Source organism: Podarcis erhardii (genome assembly GCF_964252035.2).
Source record: "Podarcis erhardii genome assembly, chromosome: 3".
NCBI classification, from domain to species: domain Eukaryota; kingdom Metazoa; phylum Chordata; class Lepidosauria; order Squamata; family Lacertidae; genus Podarcis; species Podarcis erhardii.
Genome location: NC_138507.1, coordinates 107,034,792 through 107,045,570, shown reverse-complemented (window position 1 = coordinate 107,045,570; position 10,779 = coordinate 107,034,792). Strand labels below are relative to the sequence as shown.

The following is a 10,779-nucleotide window of genomic DNA, read 5'->3' as shown; positions in this document are numbered from 1 at the left end:
GTTTCCCTTCCCACCAGAGCGGTACCTATTTATCTACTTGCACTTTGACGTGCTTTCGAACTGCTAGATTGGCAGGAGCAGGTACCGAACAACGGGAGCTCACCCCGTCGCGGGGATTCGAACTGCTGACCTTCTGATCGGCAAGCCCTAGGCTCTGTGGTTTAGACCACAGCGCCACCTGCATCCCTTAGGATATATGGTATATATTTTTTATTTAAAAAAATAAGGAGAATGGAGTGTCAGCACCTCCTCTGATTGTCTCCTTTCCAGGCCAGCAGGTTCAGCTCCTTATTTACTACTGCAATGAGCGGTGACAGCCCATGGCCAGATAGCAATAACAATACAGGTATTTAAAATTTGGCTGCACCTGTCCTTTAAACAATTATATTTTTCTCATGAAGTTTTGTTGTTTTAAACATGCTGTGATACACTTTGGGTATCCTTTTTCTAAGGAAGAGAACACATGTTTTTCTTTTATTACACCCATCAGGCATGAGCACTGAACGAGTATCCATTTTGCTTTGTGTACCAGAGACTAAAAGCTCTTGTTGTAGATCAGGCATAGGCAAACTCCGGCCTTCCAGATATTTGGGACTACAATTCCCATCATCCCTAGCTAACAGGACCAGTGGTCAGGGGTGATGGGAATTGTAGTCCCAAACATTTGGAGGGCCGGAGTTTGCCTATGCCTGTTGTAGATCCAAATGCACACCCAGAATATTCAGTGAGCGCATGTGCTCCCCCCCACTCTCCACCCCCCACAGCACCCTGTGGGGAAAATATGTGTGAAGCACCCCCAAACTAATAGGGAAATTTATAGCCTTGAGGACAGTAATCTTATCCGCGCAAGCTCTACACACCCTGGTGTGGAAAGAGGAAGACATATATTTAACGTTTGGGGTTGAGTCAAGCCTTTCATTAACATAACAGCAGCGCATTTTCTAAACAATTTAAGGGCAACAGTGACGTGCCTTTCTGAAGAACTCCATTGTCTTGTTGTTAATTGACTGGGAACACATCCAACAAAAAGACTTATTGCTGGTTGGCCTTGCTGAACTAGTTTCGTCTCCGCTTAGGTGCCATGGTCAGATTCCTGTCTTGGGCTCATTTAGGAAGCATCTAAAAATAATTGCATTGTGAATTATCAGCCCAATCCCCATGCCCTTGGAAGGTTCAAGCCTCACTCATTTCATTTTTTTTTTATATAGAATATTTATTAAAGTTTTCAAAAAATAATACAATATAAAAGAAAAAGAAAAAATAACAAAAATACAAAAACAAAAACAATTAAAAACACATAGAATTTCCATTACTTATTTTCTTTTAACTTATTTTCCAGACCTCCTCATACCTCCCTTTCTTGTATTCTAATTCAAATTGTTAGTTCAGCAAATCCTCACTTATTTCTAGACCTTTTTTTTCCATATCTCTTAAGCATTACAGCTGGAAACCACTTAATTTCTGTCCAACATCATTCTAACATTCATTAATTTTACAGTATTTCTGTAAGTAGTCTTTAAATTTCTTCCAGTCTTCTTCCGCCGACTCTTCTCCCCAAGCCTCACTCATTTCAATGAGGTCAGTGCCAAGACAATATCCAGGGAGCTCTTTCTAAGGCAGCTCACATTGTAAGGTACAGGCACACACACCCCACTTTTGTGGGGGTTACCTTCTGGACCCGTGTGCGCATAAATCTTGTAAAGTGGGGAGCACTCTCTAAGCACCCTTTAAACACCTTCTCTGCCACACTCTCTTCAACCCACACCAAAAATTGTTGTCATTTAGTCGTGTCCGACTGTTCGTGACCCCATGGACCAGAGCACGCCAGGCACTCCTATCTTCCACCGCCTCCCGCAGTTTGGTCAAACTCATGCTGGTAGCTTCGAGAACACTATCCAACCATCTCGTCCTCTGTCGTCCCCTTCTCCTTGTGCCCTCCATCTTTCCCAACATCAGGGTCTTTTCCAGGGAGTCTTCTCTTTTCATGAGGTGGCCAAAGTATTGGAGCCAGAGCTTCAGGATCTGTCCTTCCAGTGAGCACTCAGGGCTGATCCAAAAATATCCACAACTAGAACTGAAGCTCTGTGGTTGACAGGAGGCTGGAGGATGCAGGCGAAAGCAGCTGCTGAATTTTCCCCGCACATCAGTTGTTGGGGAGAGGCTGAGCAGTGTAAACCAGGGGTCGGCAACCTAAGGCCCATGGGCCACAACCGGCCCATAGGGGTTGTTTAACCGGCCCATGGACCCCCACAGCCCACTCAGGGACCCCTGCCGCCCGATCAGTCAGCTCCCATGCGCTGCGCTAAACCGGCGTGGAGCAGACAGGGGACAGCCTTCCGCTATGCTGGCCGGCTTCCCATTGGCTGCACGAAGGTCCTGCAGCCAACGGGAAGCTATGCACGCCTCCGTGCCGGAAATAGCGTTTGCACATGCGTGCGTACACAATCCAGCCCACTGTGGCGTCTGCAGGACCATGAACCGGCCCAAGCCACAATTATTATTATTATTATTATTATTATTATTATTATTATTAAATTAATTTATTATTTATACCCCGCCCATCTGGCTGAGTTTCCCCAGCCACTCTGGGCGGTTCCCAATCGAGAGTTAAAAACAATACAGCATTAAATATTAAAAACTTCCCTAAACAGGTCTGCCTTCAGATGTCTTTTAAAGATAATATAGCTGCTTATTTCCTTCACATCTGAAGGGAGGGCATTCCACAGGGCGGGCGCCACTACCAAGAAGGTCCTCTGTCTGGTTCCCTGTAACGTCACTTCTCACAGTGAGGGAACCGCCAGAAGGCCCTCGGCGCTGGACCTGTGTCTGGGCTGAACGATGGGGGTGGAGACGCTCCTTCAGGTATAGAGGACCGAGGCCGTTTAGGGCTTTAAAGGTCAGCACCAACACTTTGAATTGTGCTCAGAAACTTTGCCAACCCCTGGTGTAAACAAAGCCCTGCTGCACCTCCTCTTTCGGGGCTCCCTCCGCCTTGACATCCTCTTCAAGCTCTGAGGAGGGTCTCCTCGTGAGCCACAAGGACTCTCCAGCTCTCTCCCACCATTTCTGGGTTTGAAATGAATTATTTCCTGGAGCCAGGCGTAAATGCAAGTCAATCGCACATAAATAAAGGGGGGGGGGAGTCACACGCCTGTATAAATCTCTTACCCCAGTCTGAAAAGCTGTCCCGGCATTTCTATTCACATTGGTGAAGTTGTATGTTTGACGACACCAAAAAAGGGATCACAGGATCGTAGAGTTGGAAGGGATCCCAAGGGTCATCTCGTCCAACCCCCTGCAAGGCAGGAATCTTTTGCCCAATGGGGGGCTCAAGCCCACAACCCTGAGATTAAGAGTCTCGTGCACTTACCAATGGATCTATCCCAGAATTGATCAAATTAGTACACCCCAGATAGAGAACTCATGTGCAGCAACTGTATTTCTTAGCCATGTTTGTTCCTAGCAGGATAAACCAACAATAGCAGGAATATCAATTGTGGGATACTGGAGCATGACAGGATTCCACACACTGCTTCCATTCACATACATTCCCTGGTAGCATCACAGTGTTAGAAATCAACTGGTCCATTATCTTCTGTCCGATACTCAGCTCAGAGCCACGGTAAAGATTCCATAAGGTGACTGCATATTGAAAACTTGGTAAATGCTGACATTTGCCAGTAACTCTTACGCAATTTTGAAGGGCAGTGGGAAATTTCAGTACATTTCAAGAATAACCATGAGGCCTTGGCAGGTGGCCAAATATCATATTCAGTTCCACCAGTTACTAGTAAATGCTGGCATGACGTTCACCCAGCTGTGTTGGTATATGTTCAAAGCAAAACTCATGATAGAATCGATGCTTACATTTACATCAAGATGAAATGGGTCCAGGTTTTTTCAGATTTACAAGTTAGAATTTTATGACATTTTCTGCTTTTCTTGTAAAATATCAAAGATTAGTAGTAACATTCCGCAAGTAAGTACAATACAGCAACATTTGCTGTTACACAAATGCCAGAACGAACAATAGGATTCATTGTCCTGAGGAAACCCAGTAAAAAACGATACAGAAAAGTTTTATCAAAGTTTAAAAAATATATGTTTACAGACTTTATTTTTTCTTTTAAAAAAACACCAAAGTAGCCAAAGTCAACATATCTGAATACAAAAAGGCAGAATACTAATACATTGTATTTATAAAAATGATATACAAATATAAAACTATGACTTTTTTGGCCAGAACATCAATTATGTTTAATTGATTTGCATTGGCATGGCGATTGGAAGAGGTCCATTCATACTAAAGGATTATTCTTCCTAGCCTCTCCAAGAAAATCATATGCTATTTCTGCGACATCAAAGGCTTTGTGAAGGCCTTCTGATGACAGCAGAGAGGACAGAGCGCCATCCCTTTCTCGGTTTTTCTTCAAGAAGTCGGCAATCATCCGCCAGCGAGTGCCTTCAGATTCTTCTTCTGCCCACTTGTACTCTGGGAGGAACACAGACTGGAGAAGGGGGAAGACAGAATCGTGGTACACCAGGACGAATACAGACTTCAAAAATTCCCGATCTCTCTAAAGAGGAGGAGGAAATAAATGAAACGTGTTACTCTTCCTTAAATTAGATTTATTTTCTTGCGCTGGAATTGCCACGAGTCACCTCATGCTGATGCAGCCTTGTCTGTCCCCCTCCCCCACCAATCACGTTGTAACTGCTGCAAGTAAGACAGATAGATTTATAAAAGTCATCAGTAAAATGGAAAACCAATTCTTTAAAGCACCAGCAAAGCCAACTAAAAACAGCTAAACAGAGAAAGATAAATGAGTGCTCCTTAAACCCAGCCTTCAGATAAGCTGTTGTGATGTCAAAATGGTTCACCTTGAACCCTCACCGCGCCGCAACAGTTGACAGCTGCTGCATGCAAATTTGCTCCTTCAATTTTAAACTGAGGCTCTAGGGTTGATAGATGCATCAGATTTGGATGGCCAGCTTGATCTCACCTTGTGCCCTAGCCACTAAGAAACAAACTCAGGCTTGGGCCACAGCTACTGCCCTATCCTGTGCACAGCAGACAGAGTTGGGCAGCAACACTTTGCTTGGCACAAAATCCAATGAGAAAGATCCTTTGTTGTTGTTGTTGTTGTTGTTAGTAGTTCAGTCATGTCCGACTCTTCATGACCTCATGGACCAGAGCACGCCAGGCACTCCTGTCTTCCACTGCCTCCCGCAGTTTGGTCAAACTCATGCTGGTAGCTTCGAGAACACTGTCCAAACATCTCGTCCTCTGTCGTCCCCTTCTCCTTGTGCCCTCCATCTTTCCCAACATCAGGGTCTTTTCCAGGGAGTCTTCTCTTCTCATGCGGTGGCCAAAGTATTGGAGCCTCAGCTTCAGGATCTGTCCTTCCAGTGAGCACTCAGGGCTGATTTCCTTCAGAATGGATAGGTTTGATCTTCTTGCAGTCCATGGGACTCTCAAGAGTCTCCTCCAGCACCATAATTCAAAAGCATCAATTCTTCGGCGATCAGCCTTCTTTATGGTCCAGCTCTCACTTCCATACATCACTACTGAGAAAACCATAGCTTTAACTATACAGACCTTTGCTGGCAAGGTGATTTCTCTGTTTTTTAGGATGCTGTCTAGGTTCAATATATAATTATGCATAAAACCTATTTTGTGTGCAGAAGAAAGTGATTTTATTTCCTTACCTTCTCAGATCTCTTCAGCGTGCTTTCCTTCTCTGCCCAGGCACTCTAAATGAATGAATGAATGAATGAATAACTCTGAGGCTCTGCACAAAGTTTTGAGACACTTCGTATGCAAGCAAAGAGTGGCAGAATAAAAGGATTGTGGAGAGAGATGCACATGAGAAAATCATTATGAATCACAACCGCTCAGAGATGGAAGCTATGCCTTGGAGCTGCCTTTGTGACTTTCCTTTGAAAATCTCCAAGGAAGGAGGTGAATGGGTGGTTTCTGCCCAACTGAACGCTTCTCAAAGTGGAGGGGGGTGTTGAGGGTGATTTTCAATGTATAACCCAAGTCAAAGTTGGGGGCAGGTTAAACCCAATTGATTGGATTCAAACTCAATTATCCTTCAAGCAAACCCAGTGAAATGCATGGGATTTGCATTAGACATGACAAAGTTATGTCCCACTGATTCCAGTGGTTCTTCTACTCTGAGGATAATAGAGTCTGAATCAAACCTTTGGCATCATATAGAAAGCCTCCTTCTAGCAATAGTAGAGGGTTGATCCAGTAGCGGCTTCTCAGTAGCAGAAGAAGCCATTTTTGTTGACTTCCCCTCCCTCTGTAGCCCCACCATCTTTCTAGAAGATTTTCCAGCCCTCTAAAGCAGATTTTGGGAGAGTGCTGGAAGCTGTAGGGGGAAGAAGGGAATCAGCAGAAGTGACCTCCCTTTCGTCCAGCAGCAGCAAAGTCTGGATCTAAGCCATTTATCCTTTTCTTTTTGGTTATTCTAATGCAGGGATCAGGCTGGAGACCCCTTTTCTAACACATTTTAAAAAATATATATCTGAATACCACTAAATCTGTTCCCTTAATCTGTTTCCCGCCCCCACGAAGCTAAACAGGATCTGGCCTTCTAGCTTTTCCCCAGAGGATTCGTAATCATGTTAGATGACCAGAGATGTTGGCAGAAATCACTCCTTCCATTATGACTGTAGGAAAGTCAAACTTCTCGGAATTTTTCTTTCAACACACCACCACACCCTTTTGCTGCATTCCAGCCCTTCCTAAGCCACCTCTTTCCAAAGACTTTGGGCATTTCACTTCTATATCTGTTTGCTTTGCTTTCAGCACATTATTGACCTAAGCTTAGCATCGTCAGAGCAGCTGTTTAAAACAACAGTGGGATCGAGGCGTGCAAAAGCGTTCAATCCTCCCATGCCGGAAAGAAAGAGGCTTTCAAAGCTGTCCTTTTGGATTTGTGATGCAATACGTTTCACGCACCCTGAGCGCATCCATGAGATCAGGCTGCTCCATGAGTTTGGGGAAAGTTGCCAAAACTGGATTGCCAATCAAATCTGCAAAGGAGATTGAAAAGGTGTTTGTTATTTGGGAAAGCTTTAGCAGCATTTTATGTGAGGAAGAAACAATTCACGGGAGAATGTGAACGGCAGCTTTGGCCTTTCATGATTCTGAACATCCACTGAAGACAGTTTTTAGAACACACACACACACACACACACACACACACAAATGCTGTCTAGAATGTGGAGAAACAGGGAGAATGTGGTTGAGCTGCCCACAAAAATAATATCCTGGGGTGGGGGTGGGGAATAGCCAAAGCAGTATTTTAAATCACAAAGACTGGATTACCTGTAGCCAGTGGAAAAAAAGACAGTCGCAGAACCAAGAAATTACACAAAACAAAAGAAATTGCCATGAAAATCCCTGAAATGAGAAGTAATTGACTATAGAATTAAAGTAAATAACAAAAATAAAAAAAAATAAGGAAAAATTAACCTAGAATTAAACAAAGACTTAATGAGATGCCGGCTACAAAACTCGTTTCACTGAACTAATCAGTTTCCTCAGAAGGAAATAAAGAAATTATAGACCTAAATGATTTTGAAGTGATATCAAACAAACTCAAGAGCAGGGCTGAAACGCTTCCTTGAGTTTACAAAAAAGGTATGAAAACCTCAATGACAAGTTTTAAACACAGCCCTATTTAAGAGAACAAAGCAGTAGTAATAAGAAATTGAGGACTCGGTTGTAAAAACTCTAGTATTGCCTTTACAAAAAGGTTTTAAGAAGAACTTAAAAAGGAATATGAGATAAGCTGTTTAGGTTTCAAACAAACTCAAAAACAGGGCAGAAACTCAAAAACAGGGCTGAAGCGCTCCTGACTGCTGATGTTAAAGACTGATATAGGGTGTTTCCAATCACAGGTTTTTATACTGTAAGGTGAAATTTTTTTAGTTCAAAAAAAGGGCGGGGTTGCTAAGGTTTGTAAGGAATAACAAGAATAATATTAAAAAGAGTGGTAAGAAATTATAAGAAGGAACTAAAGTCAATATAAGAATTGAGACCTGATGGAATTTTGTGGATTACCTGTAGCGGCAGAACGCACTTCTACAATGTTTAATTTAGACTATAAGCTTCTGCAAAGAGCCATGTTTTATTTATGGCAGCCTGTAAGTTCTATGGTCATGAGTAGAGCTCATTGTTTGTATGTATGTATGTATGTATGTGTGTGTGTATGAAAATTTATTTAGGTTGCTTGCTTCTAAAAATCCCCTAAGTATGATATGAGGACAATAGCCATGCGCTCTTGTATCACTCCTGTGTCTGGTAGAAACAATTGGGATGGGTTACCATTTCTGAATGTTGGGGGGGGGGGTTAAGAGTGTCATGTATCAATTCTATGTGCATCTCCCCTTCCTGAGATACAAGAGTTTTTTATTCAAAAACTTATACTCCTGTACAAAATGTAAAGCTGTGAACTGGCTGGCCCCCATATTGTGAACTGGCCCTCCAACACTGGCAGTTGAAAGGTTAAAGTGGGTCAGAATCATTGCAAATAACAGCCATGTAAAAGCATTCAGTTCATTTTGAAATGCTGGTTTCCACTTGTATGTGCGTCATAAATTTTTTTAAGTTGAAGTAGCTTTAATCTGTTTTAGTATTTTAAATTTTGTGTGTTTTAAAGCATGCTTGAGATTTTTTCTAGCTTTTATTGTTTTATTACTTTGTAAACCACTTGGAGGGTTGTTGTTTTTTTACAATCCATCAGTATATAAATTATATGAAATAAATAAATACACTTCCGAGTTCGGCGTGATGTGTGTGTGCACGGTCACGCAAATATCAGATGCTCCTAAAACGGTTGTCGCCTATACCAGATGCTGTGAGCTACACAATATGTGGTATAAACTGGGAAAGAGTGCAAATATTGTCCAGAGCTTTTAAGCAGGCATTTTAAGTTGCTGGTTTTCTACGCAAAGGTTCCAACCGCAGGAAATTTACACTTAAGAACTGCAACCAATTAGGTATTTTACACTTCCAAGCACTGACAAAGAACCAGACAGGATGGGACCAATCTCTGCTCATCCATGAATTTGATGGATTTTCTAAAACCAGTTTTCAGAAAGCATTTTCTCAGAGCCTTGTTTCCCCACCAGACACTGATCCACCACTTTCTTTCGTTCAGGGAAGACACCCTCTCCACCAAAACCTGGCTGTCGCTGTGTGAGGAGTTCAGTGCGCATTCCAGAAGCCACCAAATCCTGTCATAAACCCAGACTGATTTCCACCCCAACACCTAGCACTCCTTTGTCACAACATAGGTGACACTGGCACAGCAAGTAGTATGCATGTTACAATAGGAAGAATGGAGTCGTAAGATGCAAAAGTGCAAAAACACAACTCTGGAGGAAGCCTGTTCTCCCTGAGTAGAAACAAACATGTTTCTTTGACAAACAGGAGGTAGGTTAAGGAGGGAAAATAAATGTTTTTGAGGTAGGCCATGCATTCCCTTGTCTCAGGACTTTTAACTACACCTTTCTTAACGGGTTGAATTATAAAAAGCAGAAAAAATAATTAGTTCCACGTTATTCTTTAAATGAGGATTCCTGTTAAGATTTAAAACATGAAGTTTACACAATACCTTTAAAAAAAAAAAAAACAGGGAAAGATCAAGGCACAATCAGAAATCCATATCATGATCACATGATTCCATGGAAGATGCACTGCTAATTTCCAGTGGAAACACTTGTTATAGCTGCATCCTTAATTCACTTCACTAAAAATGTATTTGTAAGACATAAGCATAGGAAAATGTCTGGGAATTGTCAGGGACATGTTGACTTAATGTGCAGGGATGTGCTTTAACTGCTGCTGACAGAACAATGTCATTCCCATGCTGTTTAAATATACCCAGACTGGCTGGGAAACACTGGCCAGGTTCATGCATGAGACTCAGCGAAACCATGGCCAAGCATGAACACACGAGGATACAGGTATTCACACAAAGAATTATGGCTCTTTGTTCTCCTAGCCCAGCCGCTGCCACATTTCCTGGTTTGGTTTAGTGCTATGTCTGAACCTAGGCTTGTGGTTTGTCACACACCAGAAAACCACAAGATTTAGGCAAGGTTTGTTCTTGGCTTACCGTTCAGATTGCCTGGAGTGTGACAAACCACAAGCCAAACCATGTGTGACATAACACTAAGCCAAACCAGGGCCCAGCCCAGAGTAGCGTGTTAACCAGAGGAGCAAAGTGACTGCAGTTTTTATGACAAGTACCTGCACACTTAGCCACGGTTTGGCTTAGCATCACATCCACAACTGAGCCACTGTAGTGCCCTTGTACCTGAAGCATTTTTAGGAGAGTGACAGAGAGAACACAGATTCTAGCTGAACACATAACCCCTGCTAATTTTTGGATTTCTTGCAAACGAACTGCAGTGCCGGGTAGGGCATTTTTGCAATAACTACCTCTGCTCTTGGGACGCGGGTGGCGCTGTGGGTTAAACCACAGAGCAAGGACTTGCCGATCAGAAGGTTGGCGGTTCGAACCCCCACGACGGGGTGAGCTTCCGTTGCTCGGTCCCAGCTCCTGCCAACCCAGCAGTTCGAAAGCATGTCGAAGTGCAAGTAGATAAATAGGTACCGCTCCGGTGGGAAGCTAAACAGCGTTTCCGTGTGCTGCTCTGGTTCACCAGAAGTGGCTTAGTCATGCTGGCCACATGACCCAGAAGCTGTACGCCAGCTCCCTCGGCCAATAAAGCGAGATGAGCACCGCAACCCCA

General features: G+C 43.2%; 1 protein-coding gene across 3 annotated transcripts in view; it reads right to left on the bottom strand.

The window, feature by feature from the left end:
- Window positions 1–4,089: 4,089 nt before the first annotated feature.
- NPHP1 (nephrocystin 1) overlaps window positions 4,090–10,779 on the bottom strand; it is a 33,662-nt gene continuing 26,972 nt past the window's right edge. The window contains exons 18-20 of one of the 3 annotated variants that reach the window (XM_081854701.1): window positions 6,974–7,047; window positions 5,710–5,754; window positions 4,090–4,577 (exon numbers count right to left, since the gene is read on the bottom strand). In XM_081854701.1, coding sequence (XP_081710827.1) covers window positions 4,299–4,577; window positions 5,710–5,754; window positions 6,974–7,047 — 398 coding nt within the window. In that variant the 3' untranslated portion in view covers window positions 4,090–4,298. The remainder of the gene's footprint in view (window positions 4,578–5,709; window positions 5,755–6,973; window positions 7,048–10,779) is intronic. The other 2 variants (XM_081854700.1, XM_081854702.1) reach the window with 2 other exon arrangements.